Source organism: Staurois parvus, unplaced genomic scaffold (assembly GCF_062004578.1).
Source record: "Staurois parvus isolate SC_StPar_1 unplaced genomic scaffold, SC_StPar_1.0 ptg000425l, whole genome shotgun sequence".
NCBI classification, from domain to species: Eukaryota; Metazoa; Chordata; class Amphibia; order Anura; family Ranidae; genus Staurois; species Staurois parvus.
Genome location: NW_028318221.1, coordinates 4,823,045 through 4,840,230, shown reverse-complemented (window position 1 = coordinate 4,840,230; position 17,186 = coordinate 4,823,045). Strand labels below are relative to the sequence as shown.

At 42.3% G+C, this 17,186-nt stretch overlaps 1 protein-coding gene across 2 annotated transcripts in view; it reads left to right on the top strand.

Annotated features, from left to right (window-relative positions):
* Positions 1 to 14,302, top strand: part of MATK (megakaryocyte-associated tyrosine kinase) — a 94,443-nt gene extending 80,141 nt beyond the window's left edge. Inside the window, exons 9-13 of one of the 2 annotated variants that reach the window (XM_089687460.1) lie at positions 2,724 to 2,808; positions 2,899 to 2,972; positions 12,893 to 13,091; positions 13,243 to 13,329; positions 13,853 to 14,302. In XM_089687460.1, the coding sequence (XP_089543586.1) occupies positions 2,724 to 2,808; positions 2,899 to 2,972; positions 12,893 to 13,091; positions 13,243 to 13,329; positions 13,853 to 14,029 (622 nt within the window). In that variant the 3' untranslated portion in view covers positions 14,030 to 14,302. The remainder of the gene's footprint in view (positions 1 to 2,723; positions 2,809 to 2,898; positions 2,973 to 12,892; positions 13,092 to 13,242; positions 13,330 to 13,852) is intronic. The other variant, XM_089687461.1, reaches the window with a different exon arrangement.
* Positions 14,303 to 17,186: the final 2,884 nt, after the last annotated feature.

Below are 17,186 nucleotides of genomic sequence, written 5' to 3'. Positions count from 1 at the left end.
AGGATGAGAAGAAGGAGAAGGAGAAGGATGAGAAGAAGGATGAGAAGGATGAGAAGAAGGAGAAGGATGAGAAGAAGGATGAGAAGAAGGAGAAGGATAAGAAGAAGGATGAGAAGAAGGAGAAGGATGAGAAGAAGGATGAGAAGAAGGAGAAGGATGAGAAGAAGAAGGATGAGAAGAAGGAGAAGGATGAGAAGAAGAAGAAGGATGATGAGAAGAAGGAGAAGGATGAGAAGAAGAAGAAGGATGAGAAGAAGAAGAAGGATGAGAAGAAGAAGAAGGATGAGAAGAAGGAGAAGGATGAGAAGAAGGAGAAGGATGAGAAGAAGGAGAAGGATGAGAAGAAGAAGAAGGATGAGAAGAAGGAGAAGGATGAGAAGAAGGAGAAGGATGAGAAGAAGGAGAAGGATGAGAAGAAGAAGAAGGATGAGAAGAAGGAGAATTCCAAGCCGGCAAAAAGTGTATCTGCAGAGCTCCGCTATTTCTTAGCGGAGCTCTGCAGATACACTTAGCGGAGCTCTGCAGATACACTTTTTGCCGGCTTGGAATTCTTCTTCTTCTTCTTCATCCTCATCCTCTTCTTCTTCTGAGGATGAGGATGAGGATGAAGAAGAAGAAGAAGAAGTAGGATGAAAATAAGAAGAATTCCAAGCCGGCAAAAAGTGTATCTGCAGAGCTCCGCTAAGTGTATCTGCAGAGCTCCGCTATTTCTGACAGTTCTCTGACATTCACTCCATACAGCGGTTGAAACATTGTATCTATTTGTTTCCATAAATGGAAACAAATAGATACAATGTTTCAACCGCTGTATCTATCTGCAGAGCTCCGCTAAGTGTATCTGCAGAGCTCCGCTATTTCTGACAGTTCTCTGACATTCACTCCATACAGCGGTTGAAACATTGTATCTATTTGTTTCCATAAATGGAAACAAATAGATACAATGTTTCAACCGCTGTATGGAGTTAATGTCAGAGAACTGTCAGAAATAGCGGAGCTCTGCAGATACACTTAGCGGAGCTCTGCAGATACACTTTTTGCCGGCTTGGAATTCTTCTTATTTTCATCCTACTTCTTCTTCCTCTTCTTCTTCTTCTTCATCCTCATCCTCTTCTTCTTCTGAGGATGAGGATGAAGAAGAAGAAGAAGAAGAAGTAGGATGAAAATAAGAAGAATTCCAAGCCGGCAAAAAGTGTATCTGCAGAGCTCCGCTAAGTGTATCTGCAGAGCTCCGCTATTTCTGACAGTTCTCTGACATTCACTCCATACAGCGGTTGAAACATTGTATCTATTTGTTTCCATAAATGGAAACAAATAGATACAATGTTTCAACCGCTGTAAATGTGAATGTCAGAGAACTGTCAGAAATAGAGGAGCTCTGCAGATACACTTTTTGCCGGCTTGGAATTCTTCTTATTTTCATCCTACTTCTTCTTCATCCTCATCCTCATCCTCAGAAGAAGAAGAAGAATGAAAAGAAGAAGAATGAAAAGAAGAATGAAAAGAAGAAGAAGAATGAAAAGAAGAAGAAGAAGAATGAAAAGAAGAATGAAAAGAAGAATGAGAAGAATGAAAAGATTCTTCTTCTTCTTCTTTTCATTCTTCTTTTCATTCTTCTTCTTCTTTTCATTCTTCTTCTTCTTCTTCTTTTCATTCTTCTTTTCATTCTTCTCATTCTTCTTCTCATTCTTCTTTTCATTCTTCTTCTTCTTTTCATTCTTCTTTTCATTCTTCTCATTCTTCTTTTCATTCTTCTTTTCATTCTTCTTCTCATTCTTCTTTTCATTCTTCTTCTCATTCTTCTTTTCATTCTTCTTCTTCTTTTCATTCTTCTTTTCATTCTTCTCATTCTTCTTTTCATTCTTCTTTTCATTCTTCTTCTCATTCTTCTTTTCATTCTTCTTCTTCTTTTCATTCTTCTTTTCATTCTCCTTCTTCTTCTTTTCATTCTTCTTCTTCTTCTTTTCATTCTTCTTTTCATTCTTCTTTTCATTCTTCTCATTCTTCTTATTCTTCTTCTCATTCTTCTTTTCATTCTTCTTTTCATTCTTCTTCTTCTTTTCATTCTTCTTCTTCTTTTCATTCTTCTCATTCTTCTTTTCATTCCTCTTTTCATTCTTCTTCTCATTCTTCTTTTCATGAAGAAGAAAAGAAGAATGAGAAGAATGAAAAGAAGAATGAAAAGAAGAAGTATTCCAGTACAGCAAAAAGTGTATCTGCAGAGAGCTCCGCTATTTCTGACAGTTCTCTGACAGTTCCTTCACATTTACAGCGGTTGAAACATTGTATCTATTTCCGAATAAAAACATCTGTATCCTAAATGGAAACAAATAGATACAATGTTTCAACCGCTGTACATGTGAAGGAACTGTCAGAGAACTGTCAGAAATAGCGTAGCTCTCTGCAGGGACACTTTTGCCGGCTGATCGGGAAAAATCCGATTCGCGCACCCGAAGTATGCTAATATTCGGATTCGCCGCGAATCGAATTTTTCCTGAAATTCGAAACGAATTCCACTTCGCCTGGTTCGATTCGCTCATCTCTAATGGCTAGCTTCTAGTTATTAGTAATGGTGTCCACTTATGAAAGCAAAGGAAAAAAACTGTTTGAGGTGATGCCTGGGAAAAAGCCCACAATCTTAGTTAGTTCTGGATAAACTCTAGAATCAGCTCCAAAATGAAACATTTGTGAACTATATTATAATAGTAAATTCATTGTCTCTTAAGGAAACTTAAACATAAGAACCTTGTAAATCTGCTGGGAGTTGTCCTCCACAATGGACTATATATTGTGATGGAATTTATGAGTAAGGTAAGTAAATTACACACCATCCCATTGCCAGCTGAAGAACCACCTACCAGTGTCAAGTCACAGTCTTTATTAACTTGTTTTTCCTTTAAGGGAAACCTTGTAAGTTATCTCCAATCAAGAGGTCGTCTTTCAGTGTCACCGCAGCAGCTTATCTTTTTTAGTTTGTGAGTTGCTGATACATTTAATATATATTTGGCATATGAAGTGTATTTAAAATGCATACTGCAAATTCCAAACAGTTAATGAAGTTGTTACCATAGGGCGGTACTAGGGAACCAACACCACTGAATATGTGCCACGTCTTATAATCAATATATTCCAGAAAAATGTATGTACTTTGTAGGCACGTAACCTCAAAACCAACATTTGTTAAAAATACTTTCTTTATTACAATCTTATTAATTAAAAACAAGAGGTGAGGTATATACAATTATGCATAACAGTGAATGGCTCCACATCATAGTTGAATCAAAAGTAGCATTGGAAAAAATTACCCCCATAGTTAATTATAAATGTAATTATAAATGCCGCATGGGCTACCAGTTTAAGATGAATAATTGGTCCAGTAAGGGTAATATCCTAATTCCAGTAAATTGATTGCTCAACATGTTTCACGTCAATAAGTTGCTTCCTCGGGAGCTAAGTAGGTGCATCTGGTAAGGAAACAGACATACAGCTTTGATCATTGAACATAGAGACAATAGCCAATCATAACAAGATATTGAAAAGTGGTATTATTACTTACAAATGTGTCAATAAAGAATACAACCAAGTGATAGTAGAAAAGTTCAGAGAACATTTGGACCACCAGGCCTATGTATCTGGATATAGAGGCTATCAGGAGGCTGTAAAGGTCACCATAAAAAAACAAAATAAGAACTTGAGTAGGTATATATAAACAGTTATATATACAGTTGTGTTCAAAATAATAGTTTGTTGAAAAAAGTGAATATAGCTCAAAATCCTTCTAATAGCTTTTATTTCCATACACACAAATGCATTGGGAACACAACACATTCTATTCCAAATTAATACATGAAGAAAAATATATCAAATTTGTGTTGTTCCTCTAAAAAAATTGAAGAAATGTGAATATTAGACTGTTCAAAAAAATAGCAGTGTTTGTATTCTTCTTTACAAACTCAAACATTCACTATATAAACTGAAAAATGTTTGAAGATTTTACTTTCCTTTGAAGCACTTAATTAATATTTAGTTGTATAAGCACTGTTTCTGAGAACTGCTGTACATCTGTGTTGCATGGCGTCAACCAACTTCTGGCACCTGTGAACAGGTATTCCAGCCCAGGATGATTGGACTACATTCCACAGTTCTTCTCTTTTTCTTGGTTTTGCCTCAGAAACTGCATTTTTGATGTCACCCCACATGTTTTCTATTGGATTAAGATCCGGGGATTGGGCTGGTCACTCCATAACGTCAATCTTGTTGGTCTGGAACCAAGATGTTGCACGTTTACTGGTGTGTTTGGAGTCGTTGTCTTGTTGGAACACCCATTTCAAGGGCATTTCCTCTTCAGCATAACCTCTTCAAGTATTCTGATGTATTCAAACTGATCCATGATCCCTGATATGCGATAAATAGACCCAACACCGTAGTATGAGAAACATCCCCATATCATGATGCTTGCGCAACCATGCTTCACTGTCTTCACAGCGTACTATGGCTTGAATTCAGTGTTTGGGGGTCGTCTGACAAACTGTCTTCGGCCACTAGACCCAAAAAGAACAATCTTACTTTCATCAGTCCACAAAATGTTGCGCCATTTCTCTTTAGCCCAATCAATGTGCTCTTTGGCAAATTGTAACCTCTTCAGCATGTCTTTTTTTCAACAGTGGGACTTTGCGGGGGCTTCTTGCAGATAGCTTGGCTTTACATCGGCTTGGCGTCTTCTAATTGTAACAGTACTCACAGGTAACTTTAGACCTTCTTTGATCTTCCTGGAGCTGATTGTTGGCTGAGTCCTTGCCATTTTGGCTATTCTTCTATCCATTTGAATGGTAGTTTTTCTCTTTCTTCCATGTCTTTCATATTTTGGTTGCCATTTTAAAGCATTTGCGATCATTTTAGCTGAGCAGCCTATCATTTTCTGCACTTCTTTATATGTTTTCCCCTCTCCAATCAACTTTTTAATCAAGGTACGCTGTTCTTCTGAACAATATCTGGAACAACCCATTTCCTCAGAATTTCAGAGAGAAATGCACTGTAACCAGCATGTACAACATTTGCTGCCTTCCTTCCTTAAATAAGGGCAATAATTGCCACCTGTTTTTCAAAGAATGAATGACCTCACTAATAAAACTCCACACTGCTATTATTTTGAACATGCCCCTTTCAATTAGTGATTCAATTACACAGAATCAGCAGCATGCATGTCATGACTGTTGGGTCTGTTGGATTTCTATTACTCTACTACACCTGCTAGTAAATTATTTGCCATGTAGAAATATAATTTCTACCAAAAACAGTGATTGATCAGGTTAGTGATGTCTGACTGCTATTATTTTGAACATCACTGTGTGTGTGTATATGGCCACAGGATGCTGACGCACACAGTGCGTAGAAGTTGCCAACTGTCTGCAGAGTATTCCACTTCTTTTCCTTCAGAAGCTCCTGAGTGTGTTTTGGATCATTGTCCATTTGTACTATGAAGTGCCATCCTATCAACTTTTTCTGCATTTGGCTGAATCTTGACTGACAGTAAATCTCTAGCCATTGCAGAATTCATCCGGCTGCTTCTGTCTTCTGTTACATCATCAATAAACACCAATGACCCAGTGCCACTGGAAGCCATGCATGCCCATGCCATCACACTGCCTCCACTATGTTTTACAGATGACGTTGTGTGCTTTGGATCTTGAGCTGTTCCAAGCCTTCTTCACACTTTTTTATTCCAGTCATTCTGGTACAGATTAATCTTAGTTTCATCTGTCCAAAAAATGCTTTTCCAGAACTGGTCTGACTTTTTTAGATGTTTTTTGGCAAAGTCTAATCTAGCTTTTCTAATTTTCAGGCTTATGAATGGTTTGCACCTTCTGGTGAACCCTCAGTATTTGCTGTAGTGAAGTCTTCTCTTGGTTGTAGACTTTGACAATAATACACCCACCTCCTGTGTCTTCACTTGTCTGGATGTGTGAATGGGTTTTCTTTACCATAGAGAGGATCCTGTGATCATCCACCACAGTTTTCTTCATGGACGTCCATGCCTTTTTATGTTGCTGAGCTCACCAGTGTGTTCTTTTGTCCTTAGACTGTACCAAACTGTTGATTTGGCCACTCCTGATGTTGCTGCTATCTCTCTGATGGTTTTGTTTCATTTTTGAAGCCTTACAATGGCCTGTTTCACTTGCCTGGACAGCTCCTTTGAACACATGATGTAGGTTCACAGCAATAGATTTGAAATGCAAATACCACACTTAGAATCAACTCCAGACCTTTTACCTGCTTAATTGTTAGATGAAAAAATAATGAAGGTGTAGCCCACACCTGGCCATGAAACAGCTTTTGATTCAATTGTCCAATTACTTTTGGTTCCTTGAAAAAGGGGGGGTGGTTACTCTTATGAGATGTAATTCATAAACCCTTCCTCCAATTTGGATGTACACGCCCTCAAATTAAACCTAAGAGTGTGCACTTTCAGCCCATATCCATTATACTATAGCTTGAATAGGTTTTGATAAATACCTGAAAAAACTAAAATTGTGCCTGTGTCCAAATATATATGGACCTTTCTGCATATACAGTTAGGTCCAAAAAACATCTAAAAAAGCCGGACCAGTTCTGGGAAAAGCATTCTTTGGATGGATGAAACTAAGATTAATCTGTACCAGAATGACTGGAAGAAAAAAGTGTGGGGAAGGCTTGGAACAGTTCATAATGCAAAGCACGCAACATCATCTGTAAAACATGGTGGAGGCAGTGTGATGGCATGGGCATGCATGGCTTCCAGTGGCACTGGGTCATTGGTGTTTATTGATGATGTGACAGAAGACAGAAGCATCCAGATGAATTCTGCTGTGTTTAGAGATATACTGTCAGCCCAGATTCAGCCGAATGCAGCAAAGTTGATTGGACAGCGCTTCACAGTACAGATGGACAATGATCCAAACACACTGCAAAAACAACCCAGGAGCTTTTGAAGGAAAATATGTGGAATATTCTGCAATGGCTGAGTCAATCACCTGATCTCAACCCAATTGAGCATGCATTTCACTTGCTGAAGGCAAAACTAAAGGCAGAAAGACCCACAAACAAAGAACAAATAAAGACAGCTGCAGTTAGAGCCTGGCAAAGCATCAGAAAGGAGGAACCCCAGTCTTTGGTAATGTCCATGGGTTCCAGACCCAGTCATTGTCAGTAAAGGATTCTCAACAAAATATTAAAAATGAATATTTTATTTAAGGTTATATTAATTTGTCCAATTACATTTCAGTCCCTGAACATGGAGGGACTGTGTATAAAAATGGACGCAGTTCCTAAAATTTGTACTTGATATTTATGTTCAACCCCTTGAATTAAAGGTGAAAGTCTGTACTTCAAATTCATTTGGATTGTTTCATTTTAATTTATTCTGGTGGCATACAGAGCCAAAAGTATGAAAAGTGTGCCTGTGTCCTAATATATATGGACCTAACTGTATAAATCCACCTGTATATATAATTAAATATACAGGAAAAAGTATGGCCATACTTTTTCTGTATATTTAATTATATATACAGGTGAATATATATGGACCTAACTGTGTGTGTATATGTACATATATATATTACATATTTCAGGCATACTCATGTTCTTATTTTTTTTTTTATGGTGCCCTTTACAGCCACCTGATATCCTCCATATCCAGATACATAGGCCAGGCGGTCCAACTGTTCTGTACCCTTTTCTACTGTCACTTGGTTGTATTCTGTATTGACACATTGACACATGATTGGCTATTGTCTTTGTGTCCAATGATCAAAGCTGTATGTTTGTTTCCTTACCAAATGCACCTACTTAGCGCCTATTGTCGCAAAACATGTCGAGCAATCTATTTACTGGAATCTGGATATCCCCTTACTGGACCAATTATTCATCCCAAACTGGTAGCCGATGCGGCATTTATAATCAAATTTACATAGGTTTGAATACAATCTTTTAGCCATGTGTGGGGAACTGTGTCAAATGCTTTTGCAAAATCCAAGTATACCACGTCCAACGCCACACCTCTTTCCAAGGTTTTGCTCACCTCCTCATAAAAAGAAATCAGATTTGTTTCACAACTTCTGTCTTTCATGAATCCATGCTGTCTGTTGCTTAAAATATTATTTTTCAGCAGAAATTCATCTATGTGGTCTTTTTTTAAACTCTTCAGTATCTTCCCAAGTATAGAAGTTAAACTAACAGGTCTATAATTACTTGGTAAAGATTTTGACCCCTTTTTAAATATTGGCACCACATTGGTACCAAACTTGAAAGTACCTATGGGGTTACCTTTTCCATTGCTACTTTTGATTCAAATATGATTTGGTGCTATTATGATTAGTAATGTGGAGCCATTCACTGTTATGCAAAAATGTATAAACCTCTTCTCTTGTGTTTAACTATTAAGATTGTAATAAATAAAGTATTTTTAACAAATGTTGGTTGTGAGGTTACGTGCCTATAAAGTCCACACTCTACATTTTCCAGAAAAAATGCATGCTGGATAGACATTTTGGTTTGACCAATTTGTATAATTGACAGAGAAAATATGTTTTAAGTGGTCCTGTGTACAACTGAATATTACTTAAAGCAGACTCGACAAATCCCAGGTGCCAGGTTGCCATGTTGACTAGGAATTGCATCCTGGTGCCTGGGTTCACACACTGCCTCCCACTGACTTCAATGCAAATTTGAGTCTGTGACGGAGGTGTGGGCAGGACAGAACGCACAAGGAGAGCAGTGGGCACACAAGGTTTTTTTATTGAGGGATGTGGGACACTTGATCGGGGTAACAAGGGTAACGTCCGGGGCACACAACAGAGGGACAGTTCAGGCAAAGATCATCCGGGCCCACAGCAGGGGGCAGTTCAGGCCAAGGTAGTCCGGGCACACAATAGGGGGGCAGTTCAGGCCAAGGTAGTCCAAGCACACAATTAGGGGCAAGTCAGGCAAAAATAGTCCGAGCACACAGCAGGGGCAGTTCAGGCAAGGTAGTCCAGGCACACAACAGGGGGCAAGTCAGGCAAAAATAGTCCGGACACACAGAGGGGCAGTTCAGGCAGGGATAATCCGAGCACACAGCAGGGGCAGTTCAGGCAAAGATAGTTCCGGCACACGATAGGGGCAGTTCAGGCAAGGATAATCCGGGCACATAGCAGGGGGAGTTCAGGCAATGATAATTTGGGCACCCAGTAGGGGACTGCAGGGGCACTCCGCAACATGCGGTTTGTAGGGACACTCACGGCAGACATCTTCTAGGGACACTCAGCAGCGGGCAGCTTCCAGGGACACTCACAGCAGGCAGCGTGCAGGGACCCTCAGCGGCAGCTTCCAGGGGCACTCAGCAGCGGACAGCGTGCAGGGACTCTCAGCAGCGGGCAGCGTGCAGGGTCACTCAGCAGCAGCTTCCAGGGACACTAAGCAGCGTACAGCGTGCAGGGACACTCAGCAGTGGACAGCGTGCAAGGACACTCAGCAGCTTCCAGGGACACTCACAGCAGGCAGCGTGCAGGGATACTCAGCGGCAGCTTCCAGGGACACTCACAGCAGGCAGCGTGCAGGGACACTCAGCGGCAGCTTCCAGGGACACTTACAGCAGGCAGCGTGCAGGGACCCTCAGCGGCAACTTCCAGGGGCACACAGCAGCGGACAGCGTGCAGGGACACTCCGTAGCAGGCAGTGTGCAGGGACACTCACAGCGGTCAGCTTCCAGGGACACTCACAGCAGACAGAGTGCAGGAACACTCAGCGGCAGCTTCCAGGGGCACTCAGCAGCGGACAGCGTGCAGGGTCACTCAGCAGCTTCCAGGGACACTCAGCAACAGACAGGTTCCAGGGACACTCAGCAATGGACAGCTTCCAGGGACACTCAGCAGCAGTCAGCGTGCAGACACTCAGTAGCAGGCAGTGTGCAAGGACACTCAGCAACAGACAGCTTCCAGGGACACTCAGCAATGGACAGCTTCCAGGGACACTCCCAGTGGTCAGCTTCCAGGGACACTCAGCAACGGACAGCTTCCAGGGACACTCAGCAGCAGTCAGCATGCAGACACTCAGTAGCAGGCAGTGTGCAGGGACACTCAGCAACAGACAGCTTCCAGGGACACTCAGCAACGGACAGCTTCCAGGGACACTCCCAGTGGTCAGCTTCCAGGGACACTCAGCAATGGACAGCTTCCAGGGACACTCAGCAACGGACAGCTTCCAGGGACACTCAGCAGCAGTCAGCGTGCAGACACTCAGTAGCAGGCAGTGTGCAGGGACACTCAGCAACAGACAGCTTACAGGGACACTCAGCAACGGACAGCTTCCCGGGACACTCAGCAGCAGTCAGCGTGCAGACACTCAGTAGCAGGCAGTGTGCAGGGACACTCAGCAACAGACAGCTTCCAGGGACACTCAGCAATGGACAGCTTCCAGGGACACTCAGCAACGGACAGCTTCCAGGGACACTCAGCAACGGACAGCTTCCAGGGACACTCAGCAGCAGTCAGCGTGCAGAGACACTCAGTAGCAGGCAATGTGCAGGGACACTCAGCAACGGACAGCTTCCAGGGACACTCCCAGCGGTTAGCTTCCAGGGACACTCAGCAATGGACAGCTTCCAGGGACACTCAGCAGCAGTCAGCGTGCAGACACTCAGTAGCAGGCAGTGTGCAGGGACACTCAGCAAAGGACAGCTTCCAGGGACACTCAGCAACGAACAGCTTCCAGGGACACTCCCGGCGGTCAGCTTCCAGGGACACTCAACAACGGACAGCTTCCAGGGACACTCAGCAACGGACAGCTTCCAGGGACACTCCCAGCGGTCAGCTTCCAGGGATACTCAACAACGGACAGCTTCCAGGGACACTCAGCAATGGACAGCTTCCAGGGACACTCAGTAGCAGGCAGTGTGCAGGGACACTCACAGCGGTCAGCTTCCAGGGACACTCAGAAACGGACAGCTTCCAGGGACACTAAGCAATGGACAGCTTCCAGGGACACTCCCAGCGGTCAGATTCCAGGGACACTCAGCAACGGGCAGCTTCCAGGGACACTCAGCAACGGACAGCTTCCAGGGACACTCAGCAATGGACAGCTTTCAGGGACACTCAGCGACAGCTTCCAGGGGCACCCAGCAGCGGGCAGGGTGCAGGGGTGCTCAGTAGACAGGCTTGCAGGGTCTTGACTGTGGGGTCTGGCCGCAACTCAGACCCCTCACAACACTCTGCCCCGAGCAGGGGACAAACTAACACCTCGGATCCTGCTACGGTCTCTTTATTGCCGGAGCAGGACACTTCCTGGTTGCCCCGGCAACGGCCAGCCTGGCGTTTGGGTTTCCAGGGCAACAAGCCCAGCCTCCTCACTCTGGCTGCGGACAGGGAGCTCGGCCTTTGTCTCCGGCGGACGCAGAGCACGGGAACCTCAGGGCTGCGCTGTGCCCGCCGAGACAAGGGGAGGGGGCGTGCGGAGACACCCAAATGGCTTGCACGTGGGGAATCCACGTGCAGGCACAGCGGGGTGGCCAACTCCTTGGCATCCAGCTGAGGAGAGGTGCGAACCGCACTGCAGGGGGCAGATCCCTGGCGCCCAGAACACCCCTTTGTGTGGGCTATGTGCGGGCGCAGGGACATGTAATGGGGAAGGGAGGGGGGAAGCGAGGGAGTGAGAGGGGGGATTGTGACCATTATTTTCAATGGCACCTAAAACATGGTGTGGTTTTGCCATGATTGTTGTGCAGCAAATCACATTGCTTGAAGCTTATCAATCAAAAGTTGCCTTGCCCTGGGCGCTGACAACCCATACTATGCTAAAAAAAAAAAACTGGCATCTAACTTTTTTAGCTGGATCTTAGATTCAAAGCAAACTTGTGAAGCTCTGACTCCTTAATTTTCTGTGATAACAAAGAGTTTTGTATTGTCAAGGTCTGTGCTAATTTTGCGAAATATAGTTATTCATAGCAAAATTCTGTAAAATAATTGACTATCGGCTCCTAATTGATCCGATCTGTATTGCTGCAGTGAGTGAACAGACACACATACACTGGACCTGCTTCCGAAGCTGTTCTAAAGTTTATTATGGAGCATTTGGATTTTATACAGATGCTTACGTAAAAAAGAAAGCAATTTCACAAGTCTACTTTAAAGGAAACAAAGGTGCAACTAAGCAATACAATGCATGCATGTAGACGGGAAAATTCCAGGAAATGAAGGAATGTGTGTACGTCAGAGTGTGATTAGTGTTGTGTGCAAAGAAAGTTAGTACGGGGTAAAATACACAACATGGTTGTGAGTTATGTACATATATACCACATTTGGAAGTTTAACATTTCTTTTGCAGTAACCAGCCTCACTGAGAGGGTATGATTTCTTTGGAGGCTCCACTATATGTGATAAGTGCCTTTCTAGAACTGACTAGGACTTCTCCAGCCATGGTTACCCAACTGAAGCAAAATCATTACTTTAGTAATGTGGAGAACCTGCTTCAGTTGTTATTCTTTGTCTATTTCATGCCACAAGCCATTTATTACTGACATTTACCTTATGGGCAGGATACTTGCTGATACTAGCTGTAAGGGCTAGGGTATGATTTCTAATACTCAAAGGCTACACTATATATGATGATTGCCTTTCTAGAACTTACTTGAACTTCCCCAGCCATGGTTACCCAACTGAAGTAATATCTTTAATTGTGTGTAGAACCTGCTTCAGTTGTTATTCTTTAATATCATTAATCGTGTGGAGAACCTGCCTCAGTTGTTATTCTTTGTCCATTTAATGCCACAAGTTATTTATTGTTGATATTTACCTTATTGACCATATTCATCCAAATACTAGTTGTAATACTTTAAAAATAGTTACTTGCCTATTTAACATCTCACTGTTTTATTTGAAAAACTTAGGGATGTGGCTCAAGGTATGGAATATTTGGAAGAAAAGCGGCTTGTACATCGTGATTTGGCTGCACGGAACATTTTGATATCAGAGCAGGGTATCGCAAAAGTCAGTGACTTTGGGCTTTCTCAGTCTAAGTTACTGCAAAAGGACCAAAGCAGTCGTATTCCTATCAAATGGACTGCTCCAGAAGCACTGCTACAAAATGTGAGGAGTCATTTCTTTCTTCTAATCTTTACATCTGTTCTCAGCCATCTGTATTTTTTGCTGTGCACTTTTAGTTCATTTAATTAATCTGTTGAAATTGAACTGAAATTAAATTACTGTTACATTGATTTTTCTTTCTCATAACTTTCAGAAATTCTCATCTCGGTCAGATGTGTGGAGTTATGGAATCTTATTGTGGGAAGTTTATTCTTATGGGCGAGCACCTTACCCTAGATTGGTAATTATGCTTTTACTGTTTTGGTATAATGAAAAAGTGAACCCTTAAACTGGTTGTAAAGGCTCAAGGTTTTTACCTTCATGCATTCTATGCATGAAGGTAAAAAAAACCTTCTGTGTGCAGCAGTGCCCCCAGCTCCCTCATTACTTACCTGAGCCCCATCACGATCCATCGATGTGCACAACAGCCTAAGCTGTAAGGTCTCTGCCTCCTCATTGGCTGAGATAGCCAGTGAGAGCCATTGGCTCCCACTGCTGTCAATCACAGCCAATGAGGAGAGAGAGGGGGCACACGGAATGAATCGACACACGGAGCAGCGGGTGCCCCCATAGCAAGCTGCTTGCTGTGGGGGTACCTGACTGGAGGGAGGGACCAGGAGAGCCTGCGGGGGACCTGAGAAGAGGAAGATCCAGCCTGCTTTGTGCAAAAGCACTGCACACAGTAAGTATTATATGTTTGTTATCCCCCCCCCCCCAAAAAAAACCTTTAAAATTGCTTCAACAATTTTTGTTTTCTTTTATAGACGGTAAAAGAGGTTTATGAGAAGATTTGCAATGGATACCGTATGGAGGCCCCTGCAAATTGTCCACATATAATTTACAGCTTAATGAGGAGCTGCTGGGATGATGATCCGGGAAAACGTCCTTCTTTCAAAAAGCTGAAAGAGAAGCTGGAGAAGCTAATACCTGGAGATCAATAAAAGTACCCATAGACATACCATAAATATTTCTCATCCACAAATGGCTGATGAATTCAACAATTCATTTAAATAATGAAAAAATTAACTTACCAGTCAACGTCTGCTTTTTCATCATCCAATGGCACTGTTTGCAACTATGATTTTATGACTCAAAAGTCAGAGCAGCAAATTATTTTAACTTATGAATGCATGCAGTTCTTTACTGCTTCTAGAAGGTTATTCAATTTGATCAAGACTGATGTAAATTCATCATGCATTAAACACATGCCTACACTTTGTGTTTTCTATTTGTAAAAAAAAAAAAAAAGAGTGGCATAGCCATTCTTCCACATTTGTTTTGTGTTATTGGCCAAAATTGAAAGTTTTTTTTAGCCTATTTTCTCTTCTGAACGAATATTCTTTCATTATGGCCTTTAGATGAAGCTTAGTGGCATAGGAAATACATAAGTCTTTGTAACAATGGATACAATGTTAGAAAATGCTAAAGAGAATTGGCAAGTTAATGTAACCAGATTACATTTATTTGTTATTTCCTTCTAGTTGAAATCCAGCCTCTTCGCAGCTACTTCCTACATGCATGCGCACTAATAATGGCATTCCTCAGGAATGGTTTGCTGGTGGTGACAACAGTGGATCATGCCATTAAAATGTGTCACGTATAGATTCCATCGGAAGCTTGTGTGACAAGGAGACAACAGATCCACAACGGGGAGACAGGAACAGAGCATTGTTTCCCTATAACAGGAAATGTCTGAACAAGGACCTTTCTGGTAGGAGCACTAGATATTATTTTATTGAGAGCTGCAGACATTAAAATGTTGAAAATAATGTTTGAAATAACATATTTAAATCTACTTTAAATATGTTTCAGGTAAGATATAGTAAATGCCCAATTCACTGAGTTGTAATATACTATATTACCAAAAGTATAGGAACACTCCTCCAAATCATTGGATTCAGGTGTTCCAATAACCTCGATGGCAACAGGTGTATAAAATCAAGCACCTAGGCATGCAGACTGCTTCTACAAACATTTTTGAAAGAATGGGTCGCTCTCAGGAGCTCAGTGAATTCAAGCGTGGTACCATGATAGGTTGTCACCTGTGCAATAAGTCCATCTGTGAAATTTCCTTGCTACTAAGTATTCCACAGTCAACTGTTAGTGGTATTTTAACAATGTAGAAGCAACTGGGAACAGCAGCAACTCAGCCATGAAATGGTAGGCCACGTAAATTGACAGACCGTATACTGAAGTGCACAATGCGCAGAAGCTGCCAACTGTCTAAAGAGTCAATAGCTAAAGACCTCCAAACTTTGTGTGGCCTTCAGATTAGCACAACAACAGTGCATAGAGAGCTTCATAAAATGGGTTTCCATAGCCAAGCAGCTGCATCCAAGCCTTACATCACCAAGTGCAATGCAAAATGACGGATGCAGTGGTGTAAAGCACGCCCCTGCTGGACCGTAGAGTAGTGGAGATGTGTTCTCAAGTGACAAACCACGGTTCTCTGTCTGGCAATCTGATGGATGTGTCTGGGTTTGGTACTTACCTGACTGTGTTACCATTCTACCAAGTGTAAAGTTAGGTGGAGGGGAACTTATGGTGTGGGGCTGTTTTTCAGGGGCTAGACTTGGCCCCTTAATTCCAGTGAAGGGAACTCTTAAGGCGTCAGCATACCAAGACATTTTGGACAATTTCATGCTCCCAACTTTGTGGGAACAGTTTGGGGATGGGCCCTTCCTGTTCCAACATGACTGCGCACCAGTGCACAAAGCAAGGTCCATAAAGACATGGGATGAGTGAGTTTGGGGCAGAGGAACTTGACTGGCCTGCACAGAGTTCTGACCTCAACCGTATGGAACTGATGGAATGAATTAGCGCAGACACTGCAAGCCAGTCCTTCTCTTCCGACATTAGTACTTGACCTCACAAATGCGCTTCTGGAAGAATGGTCAAACATTCCCATAGACACACTCCTAAACCTTGTGGACAGCCTTCCCAGAAGAGTTGAAGCTGTTATAGCTGTAAATGGTGGGCCAACTCAATATTGAACCCTACGGACTAAGACTGGGATGCAAATAAAGTTCATATGCATGTAAAGGCAGGCGTCTCAATACTTTTGTCAATATAGTGTATGTGTTACATAATGTAACGGTGTTTATTTTAATCAATTTTAATGCTGTGACACATACACAATAAATATGGAGTCATTATTAATTCTCTATAATCAAGTAATGATTTCAGTCAGCATTTACACTCTTCTCCATTTGTTTGTCACTAGTATATAAATTTGAAGTCTTTGCTAGAACTGGACAGATTAGCAGTTGTGACACATGTAGATTATTTTCCTTACAGTGGAATGACTGATAGCAAGTAATTTGGGGATCTTTTCAAATCCCTTGCCAAGCTCATAGCATCTACAACTTTCTTTCTGTGCGCTCTTATGGTATTGGCATAATGATACCACATACTATTTATCAATAACAAATAAAACACCTGCCCCTATGGAATTGATTTACTAAAGGCAAATGAGCTATTCAATTTGTAAAGGCATTCTCCTTTAGCTTAGCAAATGTGGGGAAGCTGTGCTAACTTCCTTCATACAGTCATGCGCAAGTAAAAATACTGTTTCGGTAAAATAAGTGGTAATTTACTTGCAAAATAGATCAACCCCTAAATGTCTGATGTGTAAATAACACAGGTTGCACTAGCATACATTCATGCATTGCACTAGCATGATGACTTGAAATGGAACACCTGATTTTAATCTCATGGATTTTAATTAGTGGTAAATGTGGATGTTTACTTAGTTTTTTCATACGGCAAATCGGCATTTTCATTAAAGCGATACTAAAGGTTAAATTTTTGTTCTTGTAAAATAACAAACATGTCTATACTTACCTGCTGTGTGCAAGGGTTTTGCACAGAGCAGCCTGGATCCTCCTCTTCTTGGCTCCCCTGCAGGCTCTCCTGGCTCCTTCTGTCTGTCGGGGGCCCCTACAGCAAGCAGCTTGCTATGCCCTGCTTCATGTGTCCATTCACACATGGAGCCGCAGCTCATTGCCCACTGGCTGTGATTGACAGCAGTGGGAGCCAATGGCTCCCGCTGGCCGTCTCAGCCAATGAGGAGGCAGATACCCAGGACAGCCAAGGCTG